Source organism: Nothobranchius furzeri, chromosome 11 (assembly GCF_043380555.1).
Source record: "Nothobranchius furzeri strain GRZ-AD chromosome 11, NfurGRZ-RIMD1, whole genome shotgun sequence".
NCBI classification, from domain to species: domain Eukaryota; kingdom Metazoa; phylum Chordata; class Actinopteri; order Cyprinodontiformes; family Nothobranchiidae; genus Nothobranchius; species Nothobranchius furzeri.
The window spans coordinates 38,700,744-38,719,454 of record NC_091751.1 but is presented as its reverse complement, the minus strand read 5'-3'; the positions used below and the strand labels follow the sequence as shown (position 1 = coordinate 38,719,454).

Here is an 18,711-nt window from a genome sequence, read left to right as displayed (position 1 = left end):
ACTGACTTCAGTTATAAATGTTTACAAAAATGACCCAAAACTCCACGTTTTTCTTTCTTCATGCAGAAACAAATTCAGGCTATAATACTGAATCACCGTCACAAAAGTCCCGACCCAATCTGGGTAACGTTACACTCATAAAACACCGACCTGAATCCTGAGTAGGAGGAAGTGAAATGTCTCCATTTGTACCTGAGAGATTTGGGGGAAAACGGTGCTTTGTCAACAGACACTCAATCCACACCTCTCCTAAGTGAGCTCAGGCCAAAGCAATAAACACCGTGTCACTTCCAATGCACTCCGACACGGCGGAACACGTCCATTTACATCCCTGCCTGCTTCACGCTCGTCCCTTCTGTCCCCCAGAAACATGTGACATTAATTATCCGACTGTTTTCAGGAGCAAACTTTCCAACTCCAGCAGGGAATGTTTGAGTTCGGCAGCAGGGAGAATAAATGACAGACACACGGTGGGGGGGCGCAGGAGAAACATGTTATTGAGCAGAAGTGCCCGCCGGTGTTGGGGCTTAATGACCAACATATGAAAAATAAAACCCAGTTATATGGAAATGAGCCCATTTGAGAAATTAGCTTCTCAATCATAAAGACATAAACACCCAAATTATTCTTGTTTTCTTTGAGGATTGCTGCTTCTGGAGCTCCAAGCTAACGATTTAGCAGGATAATTGACACGCTGGGAACAGGAATGATGTGTGATTGATTCAAGTTGTGGAACTGATATCCTCATGAGGAGCAGATGAAACAGAGGAAATCCCTGTAATGCTGAAATATGTTTGCCCTGACACTCCATTCCTCACAATAAAGACTCCTACTTTCAGGGGTTTGTTAACGAAAACCCTCACATGTCCTCCTGAGAGAAAAAACTCCAATACTCCTCCCTGTTATCGGTCATCCTGGTGAGATGGCAGGACGGCTGAACAAAAGTCGCTCTGCTCTTGGCTTTTACAGACTAATGTATTCATTTCCTTGAAGCCTGCTGAGTTGAGTTAATTTGGCCGTCTGATTCATAATTACGTGCAGCTCATGACAGAGTTGCCCCTGTTTTCACCAACGTACTGGAGAGTTACAATAATAGAATAAAACATGAATAAAAGCCCCGTGTTCTGGTGCAGCTTTATTTTTGTGAGTTTGTCCCTCCCACATGTGTTTATCTGTTTATCATCTCCCCTGAACATTTGTGAACGTATGAATCGTCTCCAGCTGGAGGTCAGCTCTGAGCGTTCTTCCCAGACACACACAAGACGTTCCTTCACAGGAAAGAAGAGAGACTTGATTGTCCGTGAGCCGAAGCGCCGCTTCAGCTCCACAGCAGGCGGGTTTTCCTGTCACACACTTTTAAAAAGGACAAAGACTCCCAGGCTGCTCATCCTCCCTGGAGGATGTCAGGGCACAGTTTGACCTCTGACCCCTGCATCCTGACACTGACCTCTTCTCAGAGGAGATGAGAAGAAAACCAGAAGTTCAGACGGGATGTTTTAGGGCAGCCAGACAGAGGCAGACGGATCAGGTTCGATTTACTGGATGACAAATAAAAACGGTTTTTACACATTTGGCCTTTAAAATAATATATTTACACCAAACACTTTAATTTTAAATGAACAAATAGTATTTACTAACAAAACATGTTTACAGTCTGAGTTAGAGCCAAAGTCACTATCAGTGATGTCATCATTAGTGGACGATGATGTTTTCATCATTATGAATGTAAAAAACAGGCAAAATAACAGCAATCATGTATATATCAGTGATACTCTGATATATAAAACATCACTACCAGAATCAGCCATTAAAAACTCTCCTCTGTCAGTGCTGACCCCAAGCGCTTAGGTTACAGACTATTTTCTGTATTTTTCATGTGTCTGAAGATTAAACATAGATTTATGAATCGAACACAAACAAATCAGCTTAAAACATTTCAAATTCAGCCATAAATGTCCATGATGTGTAAAAATCTGCACCAGAACCAAACTAAACTAAGCACGTATGGTGAAGATGTTTTTTCTGACAAATAAATGTAGAGATCTTTGTTATTATATTTATATTGTTTATATTTTTCAGCAGCAAACATTGTGAAAACTATTGTTTATGAGTCCAAACACACTGGTTTCAGAAGTTGGTCACAGATCACCATCAACCATCAAAACCCTCCAATCAGCTGATTCCAGGCCTGCTGTTTGTCATTAAGCCAATTTCGAGACACTTTATTGTTGATAGAAGCTAAATTTTCACACCAGTTGTGTTTTTTTTTTCTGGAGAGAAGACTGTTACTAACTTTAGCACCAGATTGGTGCAAAACAAGCTTTATCGTTGTAAAGTCCAGCTGTTTATGCTCAATGGAAATCCATTTGTCATGCATGGGGGTGGAGATGAAAACATCTGGAGTGTATCAGCGAGAGCATCCTGTAAATCCTGGGACCGCAGCTGTGTGTGTGTGTGTGTGTGTGTGTGTGTGTGTGTGTGTGTGTGTGTGTGTGTGTGTGTGTGTGTGTGTGTGTGTGTGTGTGTGTGTGAGAGATGTTTCTGAATGGCTTCCCACTCTCTCCTCCTACAAAACAACCTCTCTCTCCTCGTTAATCTGCTCGTTGAGGATCTTATCTGACATTTTGTGTAGGAACAGCTCTTAGCAAGTAGTGTTATTGTGTGTGTATGTGTTTGATGCTTAGTTGTGTGTATGTGTGGGCTTTGTTTTGTTTTGCTTCTGTGCTGTAAGCATGAATCAGAGTTTCTCTACGTGTGAGCCTATTCACACAGTTTGTGGTCGTAATTGTTTAGAAAAGCAAATCTAAACAAAATTCACTTACATAAGAGAAACAAAGGCATGATTTAAAGTTCAGCTGTTTTCTCACTGGACAAATATCTGCTGCTGAATGATGGAGTCAGCTGGTAAACTGTATCGATATATTCTGAGGGTGAAGATTCGGGCCAATAAACGTCCTAAAAGTTACTCATGATTTAGATTTAATGGAGAGAGTTAAATATTCTAGATTTCTGCATGCTGGGTCCTCACAGTCCTATTAGGGAGGGTTTATACACGCATGAGCAGAGTTACCCATCCATTATTGTTCTACAACAAATGTCAAATGTTAAGGCCTTTCACTTATTATAAGAAGTCTGTATATGTGAAGACTCAAGTTTAAATGGGTAACATCTCAAGTCACGACCATCTGCTTCCATCTACTTGTGGCAGCTATAAGCAAACAGTTTACTCAACTGGCCATTCCTGAACATTCGCTACCACGAACTCCTTCTAGCCCTACCATCTCAAGCCCTACTGCTTCATTTTCCTCTTTTCCCCCTCTCACTGAGAACTGTGTGTCCAAGCTTCTCACGTGCAGCCGCCCTACTACATGCCCACTCAACCCCATTCCGACTAAGCTGCTCCAAGCTGTTGCTCCTACAGTAGCCGCAGCAGTCACACATGTGATCAACGCTTCACTGACATCCGGTACATTTCCCATCTCTCTCAAGCATGCTCAGGTTAAACCGCTGCTAAAGAAACATCTCTTCCTCCAAATCATGTGGAGAATTACCGACCTATCTCTCTCCTCCCTTTTCTGTCCAAAATCATTGAAAGGGTGGCTTTCAAGCAGATCACAGAATACCTCTTACAAAACTGTCTGCTTGACCAATCTGGGTTCAAAAAGGGCCACTCCACTGAAACTGCTCTGTTAGCAGTGACGGAATCCTTAAAAGAAGCTAGAGCAACTGCCAGATCCTCAGTGCTTATCCTGCTCGACTTATCGGCTGCATTTGACACTGTCAACCATGGCTTCCTTTTGTCCACACTCTCTAGCATGGGCATCACAGAGAAAACACACGCCTGGTTTGAATCATACCTCACAGGACGATCATTCAGTGTATCTTGGCTTGGACAATCCTCTACCATGCACCATCTTGCCACAGGAGTCCCCCAGGGCTCTGTACTAGGACCTCTTCTCTTTGCCATATACACCACCTTACTGGGTGAAATCATTCGATCACATGGTTTCTTCTACCACTGCTATGCAGACGACACCCAGCTCTATCTGTCATTTCCACCGGACGACCACACTGTCTCTGCACGAATATCAAACTGTCTCTCTGACATATCAAAATGGATGAAATCCCACCATCTCCAACTCAACCTCTCTAAAACTGAACTACTTGTTGCTTTGGACAAAAGCGTCTGCTAAATACATAAACACCATCCATACAGTACAATATCTCAATCCAAAATGACTTCCTATCTCTGGCTCCTTCAAAGGCAGTTCAAAATCTGGGTGTTGTGATCGATGAACACCTGACCTTTAAAGACCATGTTGCCTCTGTTGCTCGTTCATGCCGCTTTGCGCTGTATAACATATGAAAGATCAGACCATACCTAACACAACATGCCACCCAGCTCCTGGTGCAGTCTACTGTCATCTCCCGCCTCGATTACTGCAATGCTCTTCTAACTGGTCTTCCAGCCTGTACTGTGAGACCTCTTCAATTGGTCCAGAACGCAGCGGCGCATCTGGTCTTCAGTCAGCCAAAAAGAGCACACGTCACCCCTCTGTACATTAAGCTCCACTGGCTACCGCTAGCTGCACGCATCAAATTCAAATTGCTAACACTAGTATACAAAGTCGGAGATGATACGGCTCCCATCTACCTGAATCCTCTTGCAAAGGCTGACGTCTCAGCCCGGCCGCTCCGGTCATCACAGGATCGTCGGCTAGCAGTGCCTACACCACGCTCAGGACAATCCAGACTCTTCTCATGCATCGTTCCACAAATGTGGAATGACCTACCAAACACTACAAGAACAGGGGATTCCTTTTCAACTTTCAAGAAACTCCTGAAGACCCTGCTCTTCAGAGAGCATCTTCTTAAGCCGGGCGTACACTGTGCGACTTTTTCACTTTTTTGAGCCGATTTTCCAGTCGTGCGAGAAGCCACGACATCGGGGCGAGTTTTGCGCCGAGCGGTCGTGTAGTGTACAGGGGGTTACGAGAGGCGATTAACACCACGTGACCAGCCGCCGATCAGCAGTCGTGAGGTCGCAGGGACTTCTGGTGTGTTTAATATTTCGCTCGTCCCTCGTGAGGGTATCGCACTGTTGAAGCGGCGCTGCGAGCAGCTACGATCCAAAAAGTATCAGAACCGCTCACGGCGCATGCGCGCGCAATCCTGCATCAACGCCGGCCGGTCGCTCGCTATTTCCCTAATAACACACGCTGTGCGTTTTTGTTTCTACACGTTTTTTTTACTCACAAAGATTGTCAAGAAAGCGTGTTTGTCGTGTTCATGTCAAATTAAACTGATCACAAAACACAGATTTACTTTCTTTATTTCGTTTCCTCATCCAACCCCATAAATCCCTGTGTGTCCTCCTGCAGCACTCCCGAAGGACAACAGGCAAGACAAAAAAGTCTGACGTGTTGAGTAAAAACTGCTATTTTTAGCACATTTTTAGGGCCGACGTGTTGCTACCAGACGTACAGTGTGAGCAGTCAGGTCGCATGCGAGAACTGGGTCGTGCAGTGTGAGCACATGACTCGTGAGATCTGCTCTGCGAGGAAGTCGTACAGTTTGAGCTGAAGCTGAACGCTGCGAGTGAAAAAGTCGCACAGTGTACGCCCGGCTTTAACTAGCACCCTCCCTGCACCCATCCCCCTCTCTACTGTTCACTCCTTGTTCCCTCCTCTCCGTAGCCCTTTTCAGATTGACATTCTGGAATATGTGTGGACAATTCAGTCTAGTTTTTAACCAGAACTGTGTTTTCAGACACTCCACTTTTGTACCTGAACTTGTCCTTTCGGTTGCAATCACACAGCAGGGAAAAGTTCCAGATGTCTGGGGGGGAGGGGGTTGGAAGGCTGTACCCAGATATTGCGTAAACATAGTGCGGCGGGCGTACATGCGTCATTTACCCAAACAAAGCCATTCAGTCAAACACAGCTGACGAAGAGATATAATTCCTCTCACTGATCAGACTTATGTTAAGAATAATTCTGCGCACACGAAGACGCATAAGAGACCTGGATGATGAAGCTCAATGGTTAAAGGAATCACGGAAGCGGTGTGAAGCGCTCCGTCGCACGTCTAGGAGACGGTGCCGTAGGAGGTGAGCTGCCATAGTTCGCCGCATGCTACAGGAGCGAGCTATCTAGGTGCGCACAGCCACCCTGTCCGTGACAAGTCCGGTCCTGTTACCAGGAGCTTCGTCCGGTTTAATTACGGAAAAGGTTATCTGGATGTTTGTATTCAGACACAAAGGTCTTAAGGACAGAGACCCGAACATTTCCGTTTTTCATGGCCTGACTGAAGGGGGCTCATGATTCATCATGCTGCCTCACTGCCACCTATGGCTGACTGGAAATTGGTTGTCGTTGTTGTTGTTATTGTTGTTGTTAGCCTCAAGGGCAACATGCCGATTTTCACTTGTAAGTCGCTTTGGACAAAAGCGTCTGCTAAATACATAAACATAAACATAAACATAAACATACTTCTGGACCATGGGTCCCCGGAAGAACAAAAAAATTAATGCAAGTCAATTGGGCTAAAAACCCTAACCCTAAATCTAAAGCGCGGGACTCGAAACATGCTTCATTACTTTTCATTTAAATTTAAGGACAACAAATAGCCGCGACATAAGCCCCGTTGACTTGTATTATTTTTTTGTTCTTCCGGGGGCCCATGAGCCGACCGAAAAGAGGGGAGACGGCTCCCAATGGAGGGAACTGGTGAAGAACTGGCTAACTTTTAATACATTCAACACTTTTCACCCAAAATAATGTTTAAATTCTGACTTTTCTTCATTTAGCGATGCAGAAGATTTAGTCTGTGTGTGTGTGTGAGAGAGAGAGCGAGCGAGCGAGAGAGAAAGAGAGAGCGATGTATCAGTTAGCGATGAGTTACTTAGAAGCTATCAGAAGCTAACAGCTTAGCTAATGACAGATATCTGATCAGAAAAGAGTTAAATGCTAACGTGGTTGGCGTAAAGTTCACTGTCGTTTGTGAGATTGAAAGAAAAGGGAGCGGGAGAGCATATGGTGAACAGAGGAGAGCGGGATGAGAACATGACAAGTGCACGTGGAGTTCAGAGAAGAAGAAAAGTGACAGAAAAGCCCGAGGCTGCAGGAGGAGGAGAGGAAACCATGAGAGGGCTGCCACAGAGGTCAGAATCAGACAGACCATAATAAACCTGAGAGACAGAAGAACTAAAGTCCTCTTTCTTTCTTCTCATCCCTTTTGCCCTTTATTTCTCCAATTTCTTTCTTAATCTGGACAATTTCTCCTCTTTTTCCACTTTTCTGTCTTTAAACAGGACTAAATAAATGTGTTCAAGCATTTTAGCTACGAGATGACAGAAAACCTCTAATATTTCATAAAGTTCTGAGACATTAGACCAGTCCAACAAACCACTGTGCCTCAATGGCAAAAGTGAGTCTAAATTCTCTGTTTAAAACCAGTAAACAGTAAAACTTAATAAGTTTTGTTTTTCTCTGAAATGGATTAAAATTTTTTATTACAGAATGCAGAAAAAATGACTTTGTGGAAACTGCAGAACAAATCAAAGACATTGTTTTTGTTTGAAACCCATTCCTCAAACTCTGCAAGAAACATGCTACAGGCACTTTATTGCAGTGGGAGCAGCACATTTTGACTTCCTGTTTTCGTGGTCGGTGTTGAGTTGAAAAATGAAACCATTTAAAGAGTTGTTTTGTTCTGAAAATGACCGGCCGAGCTGAAGGGAACAGCTGGAACAAGACAAAATACATCTACAGAAATAGTTTTCTTATACCTGCAGGTGAACACAACGTGACACCATCAGTTTGTTCCCTTCTGTTCATCCATCCATCCATTCATCCACTCACATCCATCATTACAAATCAATTAACTCCTCTGTCAGGTTTTGGTTCCATCCCTAAAAAAATCAATCTGTTATTAAACTGATTCTTTGTGCTACCGTTACCCAGCAGCCCTCAGCCATCCATCACTCATTCATCTGTAAGCTCATCATTTCTGTTACATTCATGGGTCTGAATAACTCCATCATTTCCCCCATTAATTCATCCATTCTTCCACTTTCGTCCCTCCATCCTGTCAGTTAGAAACAATGAGGTCAGCCAGAACAAAACCAGTTAAACTAGTTCAAACTTAGATTGTTTTACTCTTCCTTCAGTCATCACTTCATAACTTCATTCATCCATCCATCCATCCATCTAGTCATCATCCATTCATCATCCATCCATCTATTCATCATCCATCCATCCACTCATCTATTCATCATCCATCCATCCATTCATCATCCATCCATCTATTAATCATCCATTCATCATCCATCCATCCATCCATCTAGTCATAATCCATTCATCATCCATCCAACCACTCATCTATTCATCATCCATCCATCCATCCATCATCCATCCATCTATTAATCATCCATTCATCATCCATCCATCTATTAATCATCCATTCATCATCCATCCATCCATCTAGTCATAATCCATTCATCATCCATCCATCCATCCATCCATCCATCTATTCATCATCCATCCATCCATTCATCTATTCATCATCCATCCATCCATTCATCATCCATCCATCTATTAATCATCCATCCATCCATTCATCATCCATCCATCTATTAATCATCCATTCATAATTCATCCATCCATCCATTCATCATCATCATCATCATCATCATCATCATCATCATCATCATCCACTCATCCATGTCAGTTTGAACCTTGTTTCCTTGTTGATCCATTTGGAATAAATGTAATCATACCTTCATTTGTTCATCCTTTCATTTGGACCATACCCATGTTGTTTGTTTATCTGTCTCGAGATCAAAGGAAATCCCACAAATCAGATGTTTTCTTCCTTCAACTCAGTTTATTCCCACCCTTAAATGTTTTTAGACGTGCTTCCATTCTGACACCTAACCCCCTCATCCTGAAATGTGTCGGTTTGGCAGCCCACTTAGCCATCCATCTGTCACTCCTTTAATCTTTTTCTGCTATCCATCCATCCCATTTGACTCATTAATCTGTCCCAGTAGTTGTTTACTTAACACAAAGTAAATCTGATGCTCGTTAATCTGTTATAAAAACCCATCAGTTCAACAACAGTTCCTCCGATCATGTTTTTGATAAATCCATCCATCCATCCATCCATCCATCCATCCACCCACCCTCCTAACAAAAACATCCAAACCTGAAACTGTTTATGAGAGCCGATATTTACACAACAACTCCTGATTCTTCACAGCCTTACAGAGTGGATCTAGGCCAGGCTAAAGGGAACCAACCAGCACAAATATCCACACAAATGCCACCAAAGAGCCCATTTCTGTTCATGTGATGCTTCCTGGCTGTGGGATCTTGGTCTTGTGACTTTTCTCAGCCCAAGAAAACATTTTCTGTTTAATGAAGCCCAGGCGATAAAGGTCTACCATCAATCCTCGTGTTTTTCCTCTTTAGGGTGAAAAATCTGACGTTTTGTGCCTGGAAACCTAAAATGCTAAAGATGTGATATTTGGATGAAAAGAAGAGCTTAGAAGAGAAAAATGTCAAACAGGAAATCAGTTCTAACCTTTTCAAAATAAAATCAGATATGTCTCCCTTTGAAAATGTTAAATCAGTGTGACACAAGAATTATGACAGATCACTCAGTTTCAAAATTAAAGTTTTTTTAAATGGCTTATTTAAAATAATGATCAGGTACTAAAACAAAACAACTTTAAAAGTTTAATCTTTGTGAAACTAAAACTGATGGTTCAGGTCCTAACCACTGGATGTTCATCTACGTTAACTTTTGGAGTTGACCTGATTCAAGATGACCACCACTGCTAATCACCATTAGCAACAACAAAATTGGCTCCAACAGATGAGTGATTCCACCATTGAGATTATGTGAGCTAAATGGTTTTAAATACATCCATCGTTTTAAATCTCTCGTTGTAAAATGGTTGAAATAAAAACATTTCCTTTAGGTTTTATTCTTTTACATTAAAGCGAGTTTTCATCACACTGCTTCTGTTGCAGACTCCTCTGATGTCCTTTTGCTTTGATGTTACGGAGATTTTTGATGCTTTCCCTACAGGTGGAGCAGCCTTGGCTCCTATTGGTGGACCCTCTCTATAAAACATGATGTATTTGTAAATCAGTCAGGCATCAGCCATGCCTGCTCTTTGATTTCTTATTTTTTGGGACTTTTCTGTCCCTCCTAAACTTGTCCTAGGAGAAGATCTTAACTGATAATAACATTTTACTTTCTTTGACATTGAATGTGCTACTACTAGTTTACCCGTTTAATTATAGATTCACTAGGATAAATACAATGAAGTTTATCTCTCACCAAATAGAATATTTACTAAGAAATCACAATGTGCCCATAGAAACATTACTTGGTATATATGTTGTGTGTGTGTGTGTGTGTGTGTGTGTGTGTGTGTGTGTGTGTGTGTGTGTGTGTGTGTGTGTGTGTGTGTGTGTGTGTGTGTGTGTGTGTCTGCTCTGTCTTCTCGATCCCCAGTGATTCGTGGAGGATGGCTGCTTATACTGAGCCAGGATTCTCTGGAGGTTTCTTCCTGTTAAAAGGGAGTTTTCCTCTCCACCGTCGCTAAATGCTTGCTTAGTATGAGGATTGCTGTAAAGACTCTGACACTAGTCAGTGACTTGATGCAATTTGCTGGGTTCCTTATATGGAAACTTTTTTCTGATTGGCTTAATGAACTGACCTGTATTGGAATGTTTATTATGTGAATCTCTGACACGAAAGACGATGAGAGAAATGCCTTCCATTAATAATTATATTGGGTTATTTATTTTCAGATCATTTGAAGGCTCTAATAGGTGCTTTATTCTCAACTCCAGCTTTACAAACTACTTGTCTAATCTAAATTAACCTAACCGAGACACATTTATGAATCTCAACACATTTCTTTGAAATCTCCGATTTGTGATTCCTATTCAGGTTTCAATTTCCTTTAATCTGTTTAATCCCCTTCTGTTTGATCATTTCATTTGAGGGAATGAGATTTTTATCCCATTTTCTGATTCATCCACAACAAAGAGAACGATTGTACGGAACATTAAAATGAATTTTAGAGGCGAGGAGCTGGAAGGAGCTGATTTTACCTTTGAAGTTACCTTTTAGCGCATCAGAGTGAATCTGTGCTGCTGGAGAATCTGCTCGTAAGCATACTGTAAGTGACAGAAAGTTTAGGCTGCCTGTACGTATGAGAGAGAGAGAGGGAGAGTGTGTGTGTGTGTGTGTGTGTGTGTGTGTGTGTGTGTGTGTGTGTGTGTGTGTGTGTGTGTGTGTGTGTGTGTGTGTGTGTGTGTGTGTGTTGCAGACAGTGCCAGTACAGACTCGTGTAGGAGGAAACAGTTCAGCCAACTCCTAAAGAGATGTCTCAAATTATCCGTCCGCCGACGCGTGTTCCTTATTCGTTCCTCGGCTGTATTTCTCAGCGCTTGGTGGGGATTCACGTTCTCGACTATTTCCGACGTGAAACGAGACTTGTTCTGGTGTCCTTCCAAATTTGAGGCAGAGACGACAGATCCTAATGCACAAGGTGAAAAGTGCTGCCGGCTCTCGTTTGCTGTTGTTTATGTTTGAAAGGCTGTTGAAGTCATTTATGTAATTTTTCACCCTTGAATGGCGACTCCGACGGTGCTACGGAGGGACTTGTTGAAATGGGAAAAGTTCTTTTTTTTTTTTTTGATAAATGTTGATTTTTAAGCATCGAAGCCTCTGAGTGGTCTAATTTAGTTCACAGCTCCGCCCAAAGTTTGCCTTCATCAGTCACCGTTTAAACAAACATCTCTGGGCTGTATTTATTTTATTAGTGTAATTAGTGAGTATAAATACAAACCCCTTGGCATTAAGCCACGTGGTAAATGAATCATGTTAATAAATGTTCTTATGTCCGCCATCTTTTCTTTGTAGGTGTTTGTTCTAAAGTTTATCAGTCTGGCTCATTAAAGCTGGGGTCAGAGGCGAATGCTGCTTAAGTAAAGTCAAGGTGGACTGGTCTCTGGGGAAGCTCTGGGCTCAAAGTACAAAGTTTTAATGCTGAAAATTTCTCCAGAGTTGGTTTGAAGGCTGGATTATTGCTTTTGTTATGACAATAATAATGTTTATGTATTTGACAGATGGTTGTATCCAAACCGAGAACAAACATGAAGGGAAGTGCGTGCGGTAGCATACGAGGAAGGAAGTAAAGGGTAGGTGCTAGGTAAGGAGATGACCTCTGAAGAGTTGGGACTTTAAAGACTGTGTTTGAAGAGAGACAGGGTGGCCCCAGTTCTGGTAGCTCAGTCGCTAATTCCACCATCACGGAACAACACAGGAAAAGAGTCATTAGCATGGTGTCGGCGCTGCTAGCCAGCAATCATTAGATGACTGGAGACGTAAACCTCTGCGAGAAGATTCAAATAGATGGGAGTCGTTTCCTTCAGGGTTTTGTGAACTAGCATCAGTGACTTGATTCTGAAGCAGGCAGATGAGGTAGCCGATGAACTGAGAGGGGTGGCACAGGCTGTTTTGGGCTGACCAGACGCTTCGCCACATTCTGGACTATACAGGGGTATCACAGCTCAGACTGTGAGACAGGTTAGGAGAGTGTTACACTATGGAGATAACCATAGACTGAAGCTGGGGGCGTGTTGGGTTAGGTACCACCTGGTCTTTCTTACATGCCATATTCACCACCTGCTGTCCAAAGTCTGCCTAACATGGCCACTACAGTTAATCAACATTACCAAAAGAAAAATGTCTGAAACTCGGCGTCGTGAGTCATCACCAACTTTAACCACCGACAGATACAAAAATCACTGATAGGTTTGACAAAAAAACTCATTTTCTAAATTTAAGGGAACACGGGAGAACTTTGTTGCGAGGGCTAAAGAAAAGGTTCGTATGAACTAAAACATAAAGAAACCCAAACCAAAGAAATGTGAGTGTCCTCTGATTGTTCACTGAATTGATTTTGCATTTTAGACAGTAACATTGATTTAGCCTGAAATAAAATCGGTATCTTTGTTGACTTTGATTTGTAACATTTTTGAGAACAGAGATGTGGAAACAAGTCTTTGGTAAAGTTAAAATAAAAAAACATGAAATCATAATAAATATTTTGAAAGAATCTAAAAGTGGAAGGGGACCTAAAATCTAAACCTAAAACCATAATCAACTTCCTCTTTCCTAAGAGTAGCTTATGGGTCAGCATTGTAACCAATAAGGATTCAGCATCTTGTTTAAATCTGCAAAGTCTTTGATTTCATCTTAGGAAGGTCTGAAGTTGGGCTGCGCTCTCATCAAAAGACTTGAGGCTTCTCTAGACGGGAACATTTCCAACATTTGACTCTCTCCCAAAAACAACATGGATCCTGCCAAGTCTGAGAGCTACGAGCTACACCCCGTCATCACCCAACACAAACTCACACAACAAATAATGAAACCAATCGAGCAGAGCCCCCCCCCTCAAATGACTTCTTGAGGTGGCTGCAGGCTGGTCACAGCTTTGACTCCTGCAGCAGCTTCCACCTGTCTGTCCTTCCACCAGGTGAGATGCTCACCTCCTCAGATGATGCTGGAATATCAGATCTGTCTAAAGCACCAGATGAACCTCTGGAGAAGCCCTTCCAGCATCAGAGTCCAGGATTTATGACACTTCATTAAACATGTAGCCAGCGATGTGACACAACAGTATAAATCTGCTCCAGAAGCAGCTCTTGAGGAAGCTCACTGCCTGTTTTTTTCCCCTGAATAATCCACTAAAAGACACATGATATCCACTATCTGTCCTGAGCACTAATGGTTTATTAGTCCCTTGGTGGTGAAACATGATCCAATAGTATTGGATGCCCCCTCCTCCCATCTGTGAGGCTGAGAGGTGATTTACACATGAGCAGTTTATGGAGCTTTTAAAAGGACAACGGAGCAGCCATAAAAAACACATGTTGTGAGGATTTGCACAATCCAGAGTGTGTTCCTGAGACAGTGGGATGTGTGTGTGCATGCATGCAGAAGAATCTGAAACATGCAGAGATGGTTTCAGCTACAGGATGTAACAAATATCCTGTTTAGATTAAAAAATTTCACCCAGAATGACCCGAAACAAACCACAAGAGAGTCCAGTTCATTAAAAAAAAACACTTTGGGTTCATTACTTTAGTGCTCCAGATATACTCAGCGGTTGCAGGGGGACGCAAAAGTTCTGGTTCAGGCACAGGAGGCCCGACCCACCTCAGCTGACTCCTTTAAATGAGGAGGAGCAGCAGCGATGGAGCTCTGGAGCTCCTCGCCTCATATCCGAGTCTGAGCCCTACGGAGGAAGCTCAGACCATCATGACTCTATTTCTTTTCAGATTTGAGTTGCGTCATATTTTATTTATGTTCATCTTTTAGCTCTTTACAGCACGACGAGATTCAGGAAAAATGGAAACCAAAGTCAGTATTTGTTTATAAACTCTTTGAATTGTGTCATGGCTTTTGTTTCAGGTGGGATTATCAGAGATTCCCACCCCCTAAAATATGAACCTAACAATATTTTATTAATGGAAAATATGACAATCAAGCAGCAAAAACCACATCATCAATATCTGCTCAAACCAGAACAGCTCTTCCAAAGCAATTCAATCCAGTTCTCAGTTTAACAGATTTAAACGGAATAAAAACAGAAAAATAAAGATCAAAATCTCCATCAATCAAGCTGCTAAAGAGGCAGGTTTTAGTCCTAAAACTCATCAACCATGCAGAGACAAAAGCCACCAAAGCCTCTGATCCATAAACAGACATTAAACTCATTCACCAATAGGTGGCAGAGTTGGCCGCTGTTTCCAGGCAGGATTCACGGAGGAGAGAGATGAGAAAGTCAGCAGAGGAGGAGAGAGGGAGTGGACACTTACTTGCAGTCTCTGTCCTCCAGATCAAAATGCGGGTTGAAGTTGATGAGGATTTTCTGCCCGGGTTCCGGGGCGGTTATCACCCACATGCAGAGCTGGGAAGGCGGGTAGGCACCCGGGTAACCCGGGGAGGTCAGGTAATCCGCGGTGTGGATCACTATGCTCCCCCCGCATTTATCTGGCCCGCAAGACACAAAAACAAACAGTTAGTGACAGAGTTGGAGCTGCACTGACTGATGCAAAACACATCGACTTAATTTTGCGCCAGAAATCTAAAAGCGCAGTGGAAGTGCACATTTTACGCAGGAAAAAACGGTGCTTAACTTCAAACTGGAGGTATTTTAGAAAAGGTGCGACGTGAAGTCAGGCTGATCACGTGCTGACCCCAGAGAACAGGCTGGAGGATTAAATTTAATTTTCTCTGTGAATGATTTATGAAATTGCATGTTGCCTGGAGATCATGCTTCAGCTGCAACATGTGCGAAAAAACACCAAACGCCGTTTCTGGATGGATGGAAACGGGTAAAAACCACGAAAACGTTCAAGTCTACGGGAGAAAAATCACGTTTCCTTTGTCATTTGGTGATTTTGCGGATATTTTAGGGACGTTTCCTGTTGTTTTAAAGTGAAAACTGAATTTCTGACGCGAAACCATTTGATCCCGCACACGCGTTCCTGAACAGGTGAGAGACAACATAACGCAACAGAGATGAATGTTCACACACACACACACACACACACACACACACACACACACACACACACACACACACACACACACACACACACACACACACACACACACACACACACACACACACGTACCGGTCTGAGTCAACGAAGACACCAAGATGACTTGGGTGTAAAGGAACAATAGAAATCCACTTCGCATCCTGACAAAACGGAACAAATCTGTTAAAATAAAAAAGGAAACAGAAAAAAGCCCAAAGGAGGGAGTGGAGTTTAGGTCCGGAGAGGAGAAATAGCCCGAGATGATCTCAAAGTGAGAGTCGTGGTGGTTGCAGAGTCCCCAGCATCCTGCGAGCCGCGGCACCAGAACCCAGCTGCGCCTCCAGGAGGAACGGAAATAATCCAGATTCCAACAAGAATCTACCAGAGAAAACCCATAAGTGTCAGCAGCTCTGGGTTCTTCCTCACACCTTCTACTTCTGACCAGCAGCAGCCGCTGACATACTTCCAAGTGAGGAATTAAGACCGAAGATAGAACGGATGTGTGGTGAGTGAAGCGCCGAGTCCGGAGCTCTCCTGATCTTTGCTCCGCAGCTCTTCTGTCTCCAGACGAGCCGCGAGAGTAAATAGCGGAATTTCCACTCCCCAAATTCCTGCTCCGAGTCACTGCTGCTGCGAAGGAGGGCTGGCGCAAACTGACACCGGTGCGCCCTCTGTGCGCTCCCGACGCGTGCGTGCGCGCCCGGAGGAGGAGGAACAAGCGCGCAGCCTCGCGCAGGCATGTGGCTCTGACACAAAGATGTGGACAGAAAACCCACATCTGGTCATCTAAGCATCACGCTGATAGAAGCAGAGGAAACCTAAATTTATCAGATATTCTTGGTTCTAAAAATGATAAATCTGCTGATTATGTATGCAAAATATTTACAGAAAACTGATTAAACACACATTTTAGAATAAGAAACGTTTAAAATACCTTCTAGAACCGTTTCAGGTCGTTTGACAGATCATTTTAATATGAGCTGACTTAAGTGCAGCTCTTGCCAACATTTCCCATAATTCCAGCTTCTGCCATCAACTTGTTGCAAACCCAAAACTAACAGCTCTTGCATCCTCCTGGAGTTAAAGGATGTCCATCAATGATAGAATGGAGCTCCATCCAGAGACGTGGGCCAGAAGACCAGGTTGTCATGTCTCCAACCCTCACAGGTGTTCTTTAGAACTGGATTATGACCAAAAGAACAAGATCCTAGACAGGTGTGGAGACGAGGTGGTAGAGCCGCTGCTCCCTCAGAGGGACGTGAGTAAGATACTGATTACCTGGAGGTGTTTTGGACGCTTTAGGGAGAAGACCCTGGACCAGACCTAAAACTTTCTGGAGGGTTTCTCCTCCCTGGTTTGGAATCCCCCTCCCAACAGAACTCTCACCTCTCCCATTGGCCATCGTCCTTAAGCCACACCCTCTGATATGGGAGTGCATTGCTGGAGGAAACGAGATAGCGCTAAACACCAGTAGCATATCCAAACATTTTTTTTTTCCTGTGACTTCAAATGGTGTTCTGTTTTTCTAGACTCTGGACAGCAGTAGCTCAGGAGGTAGAGCGGGTTGTCCAGTAATCGGAAGGTTGCAGGTACGATCCTGGCTCCCATCAGAGAATGCTGCTGTTGTGTCCTTGGGCAAGACACTTATCCTGCCTTACCTGCTGGTGGTGGTCAGAGGAACCGGTGGCGCCTGTGTACGGCAGGCCTCACCTATGTCAGTGTGCCCCAGAGCAGCTGTGGCTACATCGTAGCTCATTCCCACCAGAGTGTGAGTGAATGTGTGTGTGAATGTGGGAATGAATGATTGTTTTGTGTTGTAGAAGCCTAAGAAGGCGCTATCCAAATACAGGTCATTTACCATAGATTGTCCGAAAGATGAAGTGGTAGCAGCCGGCTATTTCTCCTTCTCTGATATTATTGAGCGAAGAACCTCTCACACCAGTGGAGTTCTGCTGCTAAATACATGAGTGTGTGAAGAGTGGAGGACCCAGGGAAGTACGGCGGTTCAGTGAGACAGACAAATGGATGGTCCAATCGCTGGTTTGGGACCAAGCCATGTTGTTGGCAAAGGGTTTTAGACAAATGTGAGAAAGCAACTTCAGTTTTTTAAAATATGCATTGCATAAATATTTATACCTATGTTAGAACGTTAAACTAGCTTTAACTGTTGAACCGAGGTCCTTTTGACCAGTTATATTCTTGCTGAGTGTTTCTAAAAAACGACTTGGTCGGGTTAGGGTTACTATCCAGTTTAAAATGACTAAACCTTTCTCATGTCTATTTTGTTTCACAAACCTTGTGAAAAAGTCACTTCCAAAAAGACAAAGCCATGGTTCTGATAAAATCTTAATATCCTATTTGTGTGAGGAGACGCTTGAATTATAAGTTCAGTTTCTCCAAGTTTAAAATAAAAAACCTACAAGGTTGAGCAGCTACTGGTGTTACGTATGAGGATCTCCATGCAAATGGTCAGATTTCTAAAAATGCACCGTAAGAGGTCCAGTGTGGTCTGCAGCAGCTGTGATCTGAGTCCCGCTGAAACCAAAGTGAAAATGTTGGAAACAATGACCCAAAAAGAAGGATTTGTTTGTTGGAGTTTATTAAACGCGCACGGCGCTGCTGGTTCACGCGTGATCGGTTGTCATGAGATTACTGAAAAGCACAACAAGACAGCAAGAGGCTTAAAGGCTGTCCCAAAACAGCGTCAATGTTTTAGCTGGAAAACTTCTCCCATCTGGACCGAGCCTCGTCTTCGCGAGGACGCCGCAGACGCACCTGTTGTTGTTTCTTCCTCTTGAGGGTTGAAAGTGGAGTTTAGCTGAAGGATGTGACACTCATGCCTCTGAGAGTTTATTTTTTTTAATTACAACAAATACAGGATAAATATGGAATGGAAGTCAACATTAAAGATGAGGCAATGGCTGGATTTGGAATTGGTGACCTTGGTGTGTTTCTGTGCTCCTCTGGGTGATAAACATGCAGCCGTCTAATTAAAGAACCTCCTGGTTCAGCACTTTTCTTCTCTGCTAAATAAAGATGAAAATGTGATTATCAAACACTTATAGGAGCTGCT

The 18,711-nt window shown here is 43.2% G+C and overlaps 1 protein-coding gene across 1 annotated transcript in view; it reads right to left on the bottom strand.

Annotated features, from left to right (window-relative positions):
- Positions 1–16,017, bottom strand: part of LOC107383439 (neuropilin-1a) — a 60,803-nt gene extending 44,786 nt beyond the window's left edge. Inside the window, exons 1-2 of the mRNA XM_054743386.2 lie at positions 15,732–16,017; positions 14,910–15,084 (exon numbers count right to left, since the gene is read on the bottom strand). Of these exons, the coding sequence (XP_054599361.2) occupies positions 14,910–15,084; positions 15,732–15,798 (242 nt within the window). The 5' untranslated portion in view covers positions 15,799–16,017. The remainder of the gene's footprint in view (positions 1–14,909; positions 15,085–15,731) is intronic.
- Between the last annotated feature and the right edge of the window lie 2,694 nt (positions 16,018–18,711).